Genomic DNA, 14520 nt, shown 5'->3' with positions numbered 1-14520 from the left:
AATTAGAACTTTGTGGGCAGAACTGATTACATTTCTCACAGCAGTAGCAAGAGACAGGGGAACACTGCAATATGCATTTACACTTGTGTCACTAAAAGGAAATTGTGATTACTAAAGATCGATAGAGATTTTAGATGAAATAATTTACTCTGTGTATAGCATTGGTGTGGTTATGAATGCATCAATCACAGAATACTGTGTTCTATAACAGCTTGAGTTAGAGGATTTAAAGATGAGGTTCTCTCTGGGAATTGCACTGCCTCTGAAATACCAATCAGTGCTGGCAATCTCCTTCTTCCCTAAATAAAAAGCCCTGAATGCTTTGGCTAATATGGCCAGTGGTCCCAAATATTGTAGATTATTTATGGCTTTCTTCATGATGATTTGTATTTTTAAGGAGGACGCAGTGAAAGCTTGTTCATTTTTAAAGTGTAGCTCAGAAAGCAAATTGGGTGGGACAGGTGAATAGTTTCAGGTGAAATTATTATTTGTATTAGAGTAGAATTTAAAGGCCACGATCAGTATCAGGGCCCCATTGTGCTAGGCACTGTACAAATATATAATAAGAGACAGTCCTGCTACTAACTCTGCTACGCACTCTAAATAGGCGAGCCTGAGAAAATAGTGGTAGAGAGGGTTGGAAATATTGTTATCCCAATTTTACAGATCAGAACCTGAGGAGCAGAGAGATTAAGTGACTTGCCCAGGTTACATAGGAAGTCTGTGGCCAATCCAGAAATGGAATCTGATCTACTTAGTCCCAGTATAGTGTCTTAACTGCACAACTATCCTTCCTCTCTAAAATATGAGAATGAACTCAAACCTTTGGCAAAAACTGAATCCATACTGACCCTTTCAGGGAACTTTTGGAAGTCTGGATTGTGATTTCAGTTTTATGCACCTTTGCATTTCTTGGTTCTGAACAGGGTGAGACACTGAAGTCTGAACGAGGCTGTTCTTACAAACAGAAGCAGGGGGTATTGGAAGTCTCACAAGAGAGTTTGTTTTCATGAGGTTTCCTGCCTATTTTTGTAGGTTCTGGAGGTTCAGATAAATTCCCAAGGTTTTTGAGTTTCACTCAGTTACTTGACAGGTGAATTAATAGCAGTAATTATCCTAATTAGCAGAGTAAACTTCAACATAAAGAACTCACCTCTTTTAATGGAAAATGCTGATGCAGCCTCTGCTGAGTACAGCTTGGGTGGGCGTGAAGGGAGACAGGAGCCTTTATGGTGCCTCATTGGCCAGTGCTTGATCCAGGTCAATTTCTAGTGTGAATCAGAGGAGCCTCACAGCTGCTGTGACTTATACCAGCTGCCTAGGACCCCCAAGGGTCTGTTCCAATAGTAAAGGATCACCAGGGTTAGCGCCAACTCCCTTTTCTCCAGTCATGCCCTCTACATTACAGTGTCTCTTTGCCACCCAGGGATTAGCCCATGCTGGGGGAATCCCGCACTGTTCGGTTAAACTGGCATTATGGCTGCTTTGCAATGCCAGGGAAGCACCTACGGTGGGGACAAGGAACTGGCCTGGAAATGTCATGAATGGACCCCTGCTTTTCGAGCATGGTGTAACACATTCCGTCAGCTGCGCTGCAGACCTGTGTCCAGTGATAGCAGAATTAGCAACAGGGAGAAGAAATATCCCCAAGGACTGTTAAAAGATATTATGGTGTTGTGTTGTACAGAGAGCTGTTCAGCCACTAGCCTTCAAAGACAGCGCTCCCAAATGCTGTTTCTTCAAGTGAACACAGCAACAAGCCAAGAGCTTTTTCTCTACTTGGGAATTCATCTTTTAGATTGCTCGTCTGCCCTAAGGGTTTTTCTCATATGGTCTCCATGCGTCCACCCTCCATTTCAGTGTGTATACTGGCCCACTAGAGATGCATAGGCTTCAGTGCCTTCCATATGCAGATGATACTCAGCTCTCTGTTGTCATCTTAGTCTGACCCACAGGTGAAGTCTAGAGATAATCTGACTCAAAGGCACTGGACTGGGATTCAGGAGATCTGGGTTCTATTCCTGGGTCTGCCACAGTTCCCCATGTGACTTTGGGCAAATTATTTCATTACTATGCTGCCTCTCCTACCTGTAAAGCAAGGATACTACTTCCCTGGTTTGGGTATCTATTTAGATTGTAGACTCCTCATGGCAAGGACTGTCTCATACTATGTAAATGTACAGCACCTAGCACAGTAGGGCTCTGATGTCAGGGCTTTTAGGTGCTATTGTAATATAAGTAGTAATTGAGTTGGCATGTCCAATATTTGAGATTAGACTTTACCTCCACCTGTTCCCTTAACCACAATCCCACATAATTTACTGATTTCTCTTCTCTCTCTACTCTGACCACTGTTTCTCTCACTGTAACAGGGCTTTACCTTCACCATTGTGGTACACTTGACCCGCTAGTCAAAAGCCAAAGTCCTCACCTTCCAAAGATAAACAAAAGTCCAAACCCCAAACAATGTTCAGCCCTCCTGGGCTCGAGTAGTCTTTTTCTTGGCCCTTCCCAGGGCTAATTTGTATAGCTGTAGTCCTTTTCCACCCAGGTCTGCCCTGGTCTCCCTCACTGTTGATGTAGAAGTTGAAAAGTAGCTTCCTTCCACCCTCTCTGGCCAGACAGTCACAAATGGACTCTGAACAGTTCCTTGTCCCATTGTTGCAGAGAGTTTCCATGCCCTGTCTCAGAAGGATCCAGTGCTCCATCTACTACTAACCTATATCCATAATTTACCTAAATGAATGAGCTGTGTCTGAGTACAGGGTTTGTGACAGAGCGCCTTAGAACTGTTTACCTTCAGATTAAGATCAAATGCAGTGTCATAGCTAACTGTAATAGCTAACTGTCCTCTGCCCTGGGACTGTCTTGAAGAGAGATGGTAGGTCTTTTCCATCCCTGCCTTCTGTAACCCTGTTTATTACACAGTGAGAGCAGACTCATTCTTCATCCACAGTAGATCTGGTTTTTTTTGGTTTACCACGTTGGTGTAACATTTTACTCTGTGATATTTGTGGTTAGATTTATTTCAGGTTTAATAAAAAAGATGTAATAAAAAGCTACTTTTTTAAAAAGGATAAATAGACGCATTTGCATACTGAGGCCTGAACAGGGGCTGCACGTGTGAGCAGATTAGTAAAATGACCACAGGGAATAGTTGCAGGACTTTTAACACAGGTTGTATTAAATGCATAGACACCTCCATCAAAGCAGGACTGGTCTGCTTTATATCCTCTCACAGGAGAGTATCTTCACCCCTTCACAGCCTACTCACGTAGAGATGGATAAAGTGTCAAACTGCCTTCAGCTTTGTTTAAAACACAGACTGTAGCTAAGGCATAAATCCACAAATAATCTGTTTTATAGGGGGCAGCTATGGCAGTGGAAAGGAGCTTTGAAGTAGGTGTAAGTTATAGTTACTCCCACCTACAGGTCCCCTTACTCTGCTAGAGTGGTGGAAAAGGGCCTGAGAGCGAACAAAATTCAGGTCCTGGGAAAATTTTGTTGGTGCAGAGTTACCTTTATTTCCTGAAATACGTTCTTTGTTTTTGTTTCAGTACGGAAGAGAAGACAGCGAATGGACACTCCTGGTGTCATGAATGCAGAGTGGCGGGGATCAGACCTTCCATACACTACCCGACAGGCCAAACCGTTACACCAGAACAATCGCCGATTTTCTGTAGCTGCTGTGCGTAGGGTAGTCAGTGTTCTCCCTTTCCTCCCCAGGGTGATTGTTTCCACATGCCAGGGAATGTGAACACAATCATTATGATTTCTACCATAGTCTTGCTAATAGAAGCCTATCTTCTTGTTAGAGATGCTAGATGTAAGCAATAGAACTGTCCCAACTGTTTTCTTGGTGCCTCCTTGTGTCTTATGTACAGTCCAAAAACTTGTCAAATACTCTTCAACTGGTCTTCAGTGTAAGCCATGGTGTTTTTCCAACTGCCACCACTACTGGAGAAGACTGCCATATAAAAAAGTTGCCCATTATTTAGGAGAACAGTTACTATCTCTTAGTCCTATTTCATTTGCATCCTCAGGCAATGGATTATGTTTTTCTCTGTTACTCCACTTATGTGGGAGGTTCCTCTCTGCATTCCCAGAGCCCTGAGGATCCCGTTTTTAATTCTGCCAACATCATACCCTCACCTTTTAGGCCCCACATCATAGCAACCACGCCTTTAGAATGAGGATGAATTGGTGGGAAATCCCTTCAGAGCCCGGCAACAGCACTCCTAAATCAGCTTACAAGAACTTACAAGATACAAAGTGATCTTTCCCCACCCAAGGCTTGACAGTGCTCCCAGCCCTGGCTGGCCCACTTGTTTCCTAATATGATCTTTCTATTTTCTGAAGAGGCCGTGGCTTTCCAGTATGGGTTCTCCTGTATCTTCCCCTGCTTGCCAGTGGAAAAGTGCTCAGTGCAGGAGAACAGAGGGATTTCATTCACTCCTTGTCATACTGCACTACCATGTTCCCTTACTTCTTCATACACCACTAGACTCGTGATACACTCTCTTGTTGCCAAGATACAAGATACAACTGTTAGCTCACAATTAGGGAAATTAATAACTTCTGCAAATTTTCTTTAACCCTTAAATATGCTACCATCCATATAAGCTTTCTCATCTATGCACATGCTTTTCTCAACTAGTTTTAAGATGTCTCCTGCCAAAAAGGAACTACAGTATTCAGTAGTAATACTCCAAAATGCTAGGGGCCTGAATCTTCTGTTGCTCTGGCATAGAACTTATGTAACTTCATAGCTGTCAATGGAGTTAAACTGATTTTATGCAGGTGTAACAGAATGGAGCCTCAGACCGTACATTTTACACTAGCCATACAGCAGTATTTTGGGAACTAACTAGTATTTTTTTAATAAGGGGGGAGAGTTTCTCTCCCACACTTTCTAACTGACCCCACCTATAACTGGCAGTTGCTACCACAATGTAAAATATACTAAGCGTCATCTCTAATGGGCAGCCCCCTGTCTTAAGCCACCACTTAAAATTATCCACAGGGCTTTCTTGTACAGTATGTGATCAAACATTAACCCTCAGTCTCTACTAGGTCACCATTTTCTGCTGGTCCCGTGAGTGGTGGGTTAGACAGATCTTGCTGCAGTCTGTTCTGATACCTTATTGAAGAACAGTTGAAGGTTACCGGTGACAATTGTTCAGAGTGAGTTGTTGGATAGTGTTCTATTTAGAATATACCTACAAGCACAAAGTGCTGTTTCATTTATGGTAGCAGTAGTACTGTGTATCTCTTCTACTCACAATTTAAATCTGTACTGTGTTCTGGTCTCTGTTCAGTTTCTTGCGATGTATCATAGGCCACTGGTAGTTTATTTATTTTTATTCATCTACTGGAAAAATTAACATGGGGGATACATCGAGATATGATGTGGGGTAGAGGCGTTTTTCCAACAAGGCAAGTACCACAACTGAAGAGAGCCTTTGAGTAGAGTGTGTCATAGAGCTCATACCAGATTACGTCATGAATGAGACTAAATGGCTTCCTGTTACTGAACCGTAACCTGATCCCTCACGTTTAGCATAGATAATTGTCTTTGACAGCAAAAGTCTAGGTGGTTCGGTTTGACTGAGGTGCCTGGGGAATTGGATGTGCAATTCCCATACTTGAGATATCAGTAGTATTAAGAGAAGTTGCACATCAAATTCCCCATGGACAGTACTGACAGTAATCTACTCACAAGTCCGACTGAAGAAATGAATACCAGTTACAATGATTGATTTAGAGTGGTTGACGCTTTAAGTGGTTGACGCCTTAAAGTCTTATTTCAGACTACAATAATTTTAAGTGGGGCTCAACATTGGCCTGTTGTAGTCTACACTGACTTTTGGGGAGACCTGAGTTAGACCTCCTGTCTTATCTCTTCACCTCTTGTACTGAGGAGACCTCAAATGTGCAGGGGCTAACAGAGGGCAAGATTGGAAGATCCACAGAAATATGAGCTATTTCCTAGAGAAAAAGTGAAACCATATTAGAGCACTCCCAGTCGGCTAGTGTCACCTCTGTGAATACTTTTGCTCCCTCTTGGTAAATTCAGACAGCCTTGATTATTTTCATTCAGGCTCTGGGTGAATAGGTTCCAGGTTTTAAACATTATATACTAAATAAACCAGCAGAGTATTTTGATCTTTCATGACAAGCCTGTGTGGAAATACATAGCCTGCATTCTGCATCTGTATTATTTTATCCTTTTATCATAAAATTCCAAGAAATAACATTTGTAAATAACAGTGAGCACTTGAGAGATACTGTGTTCTCCTTATTTTAGCCCATATAGTTTAGGAAGGAACTGTGCTATTCCCTGAGCTGATAGACTGTAAAAGAACATCTGTGCATCTCTTTTCCATGTGCGCTATTTGTTTAATTGTAGCAGATTAACATAGAAAGGGTATGGTACATCATAACTAGGCAATTATCCATTCTTCATCACTTAGTTATGGTTACACTAATTGATCATTTAAGAAATAAGATAGTCTAACATTAGGAACATTTGAGGCTGTTCAGAAAAGATCAACAAATTAATAATTGTGTGATATTTGCATAATTGGCTGCAATTATTTAATGTTTAATTGGGTTGATCAAATGCGATTCAGCCTCTCACATGTGTATGCTTTACAAACAGTGGTACTTTAAAATGATAATGATGAACTATAATTTTTGCAAGTTCTTTCTTTCCCCCACTTCATTCTTTGATTATTATTTTCAGCCTTGAGCATGTTCCTAATTTTCAGTTTAGTTTCAGCTAGTCATCTGTTGGAAAGAAGTCCTTAAAATGAGATCCCATTTCAGAGGTCCACAAAAACTGGTGTTTCATACAAACCTTGATGATGCAGGAGTTGTGGAATTAGCAGCTGTCACTGCATTGCCAGATTCATAATAGCAGTTCAGGGCAAATTCACCCCGGGGTAACGATGATTTATTCTGGTGAGAACTCTGGCAAAGGATCCTCAGGGTAGAAAGTCCATCCAGAGGAGGTTGTGGCAGCACAAAGCAAATGTAATTTCCTTGACAGGGGAGCTAGGAGGGCAGCAAGGACCAAAAAATGGGAGATGCTGGCCAGGGAATATGGTCACTGGATGTTCTGACTCAATATAGTCTTCAACAGTGTCCATGAGAAGGATTCCCAGCAAACCCCAGCCATAAGCTAAGTCTGCCCACCTCCCCTAGCAGAAATCCCCGAGGGACTGCATTGGTAATACCACCTGCCCTTTTTCTGGATGAATCACCACTGGCGTGCTGGGAGATATAATTGGCCCTTCCCTGCCTAAGTGCTGGTGATTCTCTTGTCCTTATTTTATATTACACCTGGAAAATGGTAATCTGAAAAATAGGGCATTTGAAAGGTAAAGGTTCAGTATATGCTGGTGGGAATGAACACACAATAGGGTGTGTCTACACTCAAGTTAGAGCTGTGATTCCTAGCTTGAGGAGACATACCCACGCTCGCGCTGATAGAGCTAGCATGCTAAAAATAGAGTATAAGCTGCGATGGGGCTAGCCATCCAAACATGCCTAGGGTCTCAGAAGGGATCGTACACAGGGAAGCTAGCTCCTTAAACTACTGCAGCTACACTTCTATTTTTAGCATGCTAGCTCAGTCAGAATTAGCGTGGGTATGTCTCGTTGAGCTGGGAGTCGCACCTTCAGCTTGATGTGTAGACATACCAATATGTGAATCACCCTTCATGTCCAAGCGACTAGCAGTGGCCAAGGCAGAAGGGGCGAGAGTTGAGAGCTATTTCACAGATCCGCCACTGGGGAGAAGGAGAGGAGGAACTCTTGTCCAGTGTTATCTACAGAGCAACCTATGTCATCTCCTCAAATCACTTAGCCCTTTTACTTTGCTTCAGTATGTAACAATGCAACGTCATAGAGCAAATGTTGCAGTGCCCTGTCAGAGCATGGCACAGCGATTGATCTTCCAGGCCTTGCTCAGACTCCTTTTACCTCTTCAGGACCCTGCATATGGTGCACAGAGTAGACAGGCCCAGTAATGAGGGGAAAGCAGCATGCAGGTGGGTGCACTTGTATCACCGTGTAGGTCTATACTGCAATAAAACAACTACAGCAAGTCTCAGAGCTGGGGTCAACTGACTCGGGCTTGTGCTCCAGGGCTAAAAATAGCAGTGCAGATGATTTGACTGGAGCCTGGGCTCTGAGACCCTCCCCTGTCACCAGGTTACAGAGCCCAGGCTTCAGCCCAAACCCAAACTTCTACACTGCTATTTTTAGCTCAAAGCGCAAGCCCCGTAAGCCTAAATCAGCTGACCCAGACTCTGAGACTTGTTGCTGTGGATCTTTTATTGCAGCGTAGACACACTCGCATTCCAGATACCTAAAGCAGAGCTAATACTAATGACCTACCCAGGGATGGGGTGGGTTCTCCATCACTTGGAATCTTTGAATCAAGATTGGAGATGTCTTTCTAGAAAATATGCTGTAGCTCCGCCAGAGGTTATGGGCTTGATGTAGAGTTTACGGGATGAGCTACAGCCTATGCTATGTAGGAGGTCAGACGATGATCATAAGAGTTCTTTTTGGCCTTAACATTTATTTGTAAGAAGTATGTATTTATAGCCTCCTTGGGCTGTCAGTGTCTGTGCTTTCAGTCATCACCTGGGTCTTTTTCCCCATCACCTATTTTGCAAGTAATGTTAGCACAGGTAGGTACCAGCTTTTTCCTTTCCCGGGGGTGCTCAACCCCTGCTCAGGGCACAGGTCCCACCCCCACTCCACCCCTTCCGCCAAACCTCTGCCTCTTCCCACCCCCTCCCCTAAACGTGCCTGGTCCCTGCTCCTCCTGCACACCGCAGAACAGCTGCTTGCGGGAGGCACTGGGAGGGAGGGGGGAAGGAGTAGATTGGCGGAGCTGCCAGCAGACAGGAGATGCTATGGGGAGGGGGAGAAGTTAATTGGTAGGGCTGCCAGTGGGTAGGAGGCACAGGGGATAGGGAGGAACTGGCTGCTGGGGAGTGCTAAGCACCTGCTAATTTTTTTTGTGGGTGCTCCAGCCCACGGAGTCAGTGCCTATGAATGTTGGGGCTAAATTTTAGCACAGTTAGTAACTCACATTAATGGGGCCTTTGCAGTTAATTCCCTACTGTGCTGGAAAGGCAATTTCTTTAGTGCTCAAACAGATTTCTGGTCAAGGAGTGTGGAAGTCATTAAAGAGCAGCAGAATGAGGAAAAAGGTGATGGGCTTTTATCTGCACAATACATTTTATTGCAGGTGTTTTAATCATCCCAGTCTGCAAACTTCTTCCAAAATATTTTTATTAAAGCTTTTAAATCTGTATTTCCTTTCAAATGGGCAGCCTCTAGACAAGAATGTGCAGGGCATTCCATTAATTCAAATTCTATTAAACATAATGAACAAAAACAGCTTTAGTCTAAATAATAAGTCTGGAGTCTCATGGCCTTCATGAAATGCAAAATACACTGCTGATTTCTGATTTCTTTCCATGTATCTAACCAAATTATAACTGAAAGCCAAGTAGGCTATTAATACCTGGAGCATAACACAAAAGCCTAGCCAAAAACTTTGAGTTCTTTGATCCTATTTGCAAAGTGGGGCACCTATTAGAGAGGAGAGGAGTTTGAGCAAAGGCTGAGGAGCCACGTACTCCAGAGTTTCAGTTCTGGCTCTGACATTGACTCTGTGATCATGGGCAAGTCATCTAGACTCTCTTTGACTCCACTTGCCTACCTGCAAAATGGAAATATTGCAACCGAACTCACAGGTGTCATGAGGAATAAATACCCAGTGATCTCATATTTTTGACCTGGGGGACATGGGAGAAATCTTAAACAGTCTGCCCTGTTATGAGCACAGAAGCATAAGCCAACTACTAGCTGCTGGAACCTAGGTAGACATTTCCCCATATAGGAAGGTTATCCCATAGCTGTCTACCACAGGGTTCCTTGCACCTTTCTCTAAAGCATCTTGTACTGGTCACAGAGACAGGATACTGGAGTAGAGGGAGCACTGATCTGATGATCTAGTATGGCAATTCCTATGCCTGTCCATCCAGGAGGTGGACACAGTCTGTCCTTTTACTCCCCTGAATGGAAAAATTAAACCAGGCTAATGCTGCCAGCAATAGCCTCCCTTAAAGACCCTGGCCAACAAAGCGGGTCCTCCTTGGAGCAAGGAGAAGGAGGATGAATAATCCTCATCCAGGAGTCTTGCTGGGGAGATGTGTATTGTCACCATCCTCTAGCCATCAGCTCTCCTATAATCCAAAAACTGAACTGTGTGTTTGCAAAGCACTTTGAGGACAAGCATTGTGTGCAAATGCAAAGTATTAATATAATTATTACTACTTATGTGGCTCGTAGGATTCAATCCAGCCTTTAACAAAACAGAATTTATTTTGCTACAGGTAAAATCTCTTCTGTTAATCTAATTCACTTCAAGAAATCTGTTTAAGCAGCACAGATAGATGCCAGGCGCAGAGCCAGCATTTGAAGCATCCCTTCCTGATTAGTTGCAACATCTTGATTATACAGAAGAAAAATGTTATATATAGACACACACTTTTTGTATGATATTTCTTATTTTTAAGGTTTCCTGCAGTAGGACCATAATCCTTCAAAATGCATAGCTCAGTTCCAAGTTTAAAACTGCAGCTGGCACACAGTACAGACTTGACAAGAGCACTGCTCACTGATCAGAGGTAAATTTAATTTTTACGTTTGTCAAAATAAAATCAAGGGCATAGGAGCAACTTCATCCAGCATGCTTCTAAACCCCTGTGTATTAGAAGTCCACCCTATCCCATATTAGAACTGTGCCTTATAACATAACATTCAAATCACCCTGTGGGATCCATCCTACTAAGGTGCTGAGTGCTCTTGACTTCAGAAAGTTGCAGTTGAGAATTATTAGAGTGCTGTGTTTTATCCAATTCTACAGAAATACATTTTGTCCTGAAGCCCAAGATTGTGCAAAGAATAACTGAGATTTTCTAAAATACCTCCTAATGGTAAGATAATGTTACTTCTTGCTTAATTTAGGTAGCTGGATTGTTATTCATAATGGAGGAGGAAGATACTGACATTGCATTGGTTAAGAAACATCAGAATCATCCTACCTATTCCTTTGTTAAACATGGTGGTTATTAGCCTAGGTGCCAATATATTTTCCCTGATCAGGATGGAAAAATCTGACAACTGCATTAGCCAAACCATGCTATAGGTGTCCAATTCCACAGATGGGGACTTGATTCTCCATTGCCCTTGTGCATTTACACCAGTGCAAAGTAGGTGTAAAAATGCTAGCAAATCATACTGGTCATGCTTTTGGGCTGTGGCACAATTGCAAAAAAACCTCTGTCCCCATGGGCTAGAGAACTATGCCAGTACCCTACTAGCACCAGGCATGTTGGAAACACTCTGCTGTTGCCAGTGTGGATAGACCCATGTGACTCTCCTTTAATCCAAAGGAAGATCTATGTTGAAATACACAAAATAAATCCCCCTGCCCAAAAAAAAGGATAGAAAGGCTCAATAGATGAAGGATAGAAAGAATCAATGTTTTTTGGGATATGTTTATTCTGGGTTTGCTCATTTAAAAAATGTGATTTTAAAAACCAGACACAATCAGTCACTTTTTACGTGAATTATTAAGGCCAAGATATTAAAATTGGACCCTACCAGTCAATAGGAGCTGCTGAGTGCTAAGCACTTATGAAAATTTGGCCATTTTTTCAGGAGCGCAGATAAGGATTCAGGAGTCTAAGTTTTGTAAGGTTTTTTTGCCTAAATGTTTAGAATTGCAGGCTGGGTGAGGTTATTGTAAGAAAAGAGACTAAGACTTTGAAGAAGAAATTAACCATGATTTACAAATAACTTTACAATTCTTTGTAATAACCCCCATGGGGAATCGCTTATGTTAATGACCAACTATGTCTGTGGAAAAATATTAGGTAAAATATGTTGTCTTTCCATCCATACAATAGTTAGTTCTCTTGGTACATTTAAGTCTGGTTTAGAACCTGATCCTGCCAGGTGCTTAGAAGTTGTCTTAAGTGGGAGCTGATGGTGCTCAGCAGCTATCGGAGGCACTTGCCATCCAGCAGGATTAGACAGACTCAATGGGTCATCAAATCTATTACATCTGGCATAATTGTAAAAGTGAGATAAGAAAAAGAGCTTTTGATAACTTTCTATTCAGGAATATTTACAAACTTTTGATTTTTTTTTAAATATACATGGATTTAAAAATAATTTGGTTTAAATTGTTTTTAAAAAATTCCCAACAACCTCAAATCCATCCAGAAGAAAAGCAAGCAACTGCTGTGACACTTCCTTAAGGTACCTAGGACTCTGAGTCACATTGGTACCCTGCTGAATCCAGCTTGAGGAAGTCTTTCTTATGGTAGCTGGCTGTCAGCTCCCTGTCACTGCCAGCCCTTCAGCCACTCAAACACTCTCCTCTGGGCTCTGCCGGTCCTTACTTTGCCTTGCAGGTTAACAATAGGTACATCCCAGTCCCCAAGCCACTCCAAAAGCATCCCCCCCGCCGTAGTGTTCAGCCCCCGTCACTGCACACTCTCTGTAATTACGAGGGTTGCAACTCCCAAGGCAATAGAACACAAATACCATCTCATTTGATTCAGCTGAGTACCAGCTCCAGTCTAAGAACACAGCACTGTAATCAATTAATACTCAAAACAAATATAAATGTATTAATAAAGGTGGAGATTTAGAAGATAGTGAGGAATGGTAATAAGAGCCAAAAGTTACAAATAAAAGTATAACAGACGTCTGTTAGATTAAAATTTAACTTTAGCAGACTACAATCCTTTGTCTAAAATAGTCTCTCACCTAAGCTATTTCTGCAGAACTTGCTGGTTTCAGTCAAACCAGGATCCAAAACATTCATGAATCACCCGCCCTCCCCCACCAAGGGTGTTCCTTAGTGAAATGGATAACAATGGGGTCCTTTTTCCTTTCTCTTATACCTCAGAATTTATCTTTGCACTCCTGAGACAAGACAACCCCTGGTGGTTCTAGTCTTTGGTGTCTCCCCATGTTGACATCACATCCTCGCGTTGATTTAGAATACAAATGTAGCTCCCATTGTGTTTGGCTTCCAATGATTTTCAGTCAATACTAAGTGCTAGTGGGAGGTGCCAGGGTGAAGCCTTCTATCCACAGAACAGGTACAGCAAGGGCAGTGACAGTATAACCTTCTCCTATAGTGCTCCACCACAGTACCTCAGTCATGTTCTGGGGTCCGCATAGTATTTCTAATCCCATTCAGCCCTTAGAGCAAGACTGCCAATTAGTGCCAAATATTGGAGTGATGATTTATGATGTGAATCACTATTTGGGAAAGTGCTTATCACAAGCTTAAGTGCTTAAAGTTATGCACATGCTTTCCTGAATCGGAGCCTAACAGCTTGACTGAGACCAGCAATTCACTTCATATAGCTCACCAAACAGCAAAAAAATGTTAGGTGCTAGAGTCAAGCCAACCATGTAAGATGAAAGGTTCCATATCTTTTCAAATCCAACTCCCACAAAACCTTTCTATCATATCATGTGCCCCTAGCTGGCTAGGGCTCGTGATAGGAGGAGAATTAGGTAATTGTTAACTATTATCATCCTTCAATTTAAGATGTTGCCAAGAAATTAATCTCTTTCTTCTCCATCCTTCACCTTCTAGTAGGGTTGCCGCTGCTGCAGTATAAATTGACTGGATACTGAAGGGTCTTTATCATGATGAGGAATAATACGGTTTTTATATGAAATTATATTAAAGCATTTTCATTAGAGTGGTATGTTTGGGTCAACGAATGCCTCAGTCTAATCAGTTTCTGAATTGGTTATTAATGTACTGTAGAAATACTTGGAATTCCGGCGTTTTAAGTAGGAGAAATTGTCAACTTAAACAGGGAGAAATAAACACCTCTGAAGAGTCTCTGCTTTCATAAATGTTCAAGTTAACAGGATATTTTACCAAGATCTGAGCATATAAAAGTATTAAAGGAACAGATGTGTGGGAAAAAATATTGGATAAAGTAAAGGAAACTCTACCTCATCCTTCTGTAAAGATTTTGTAGAAGCACAATTAAACACTCCTAATGGCATTGTTATACACAAACCATCTGGCATGAAAGAAACACTTTATATTTGTATGTCTAAACTTCCTGTTATAACTGTATTTTGCTGGCAATAGAAGCAGTCTATATTGTTTGCAGTTTCCTCATCAGATCTGTAATTATGCAGTGTTTCTGTTTTCAATAAAGGAATTTAATGGACCACTGTTTGTGGCATGTTATGAAATCTGCACTGTCAAGCACATCTAATACGGCATAATTACCACATGTATATATAAAATTTAAGTTTGAAAGCTGAATTTTAAAAAAGTATTTTACCAAATTAGGCCAATGGGAACACACACGGTGCTGAGGAGCTAATTGTGTGGTAAAAATCCTAAATTCCGGTTCTGCCCTCAGTTACCCATTGAAGTCA

The 14520-nt window shown here is 41.9% G+C and overlaps 1 protein-coding gene across 6 annotated transcripts in view; it reads left to right on the top strand.

Moving 5' to 3' along the window:
• Positions 1-14306, top strand: part of BCAT1 (branched chain amino acid transaminase 1) — a 106305-nt gene extending 91999 nt beyond the window's left edge. For all 6 annotated transcript variants that reach the window (XM_039544176.1, XM_039544194.1, XM_039544202.1 and 3 more), the window contains one exon: positions 3558-14306. In XM_039544176.1, the coding sequence (XP_039400110.1) occupies positions 3558-3599 (42 nt within the window). In that variant the 3' untranslated portion in view covers positions 3600-14306. The remainder of the gene's footprint in view (positions 1-3557) is intronic.
• Positions 14307-14520: the final 214 nt, after the last annotated feature.

The sequence above is a fragment of the Mauremys reevesii genome, linkage group 1, assembly GCF_016161935.1.
Source record: "Mauremys reevesii isolate NIE-2019 linkage group 1, ASM1616193v1, whole genome shotgun sequence".
Taxonomy (NCBI): domain Eukaryota; kingdom Metazoa; phylum Chordata; order Testudines; family Geoemydidae; genus Mauremys; species Mauremys reevesii.
Note: the sequence above shows the minus strand (reverse complement) of the source record. Positions and strands in the feature narration are given on the sequence as shown.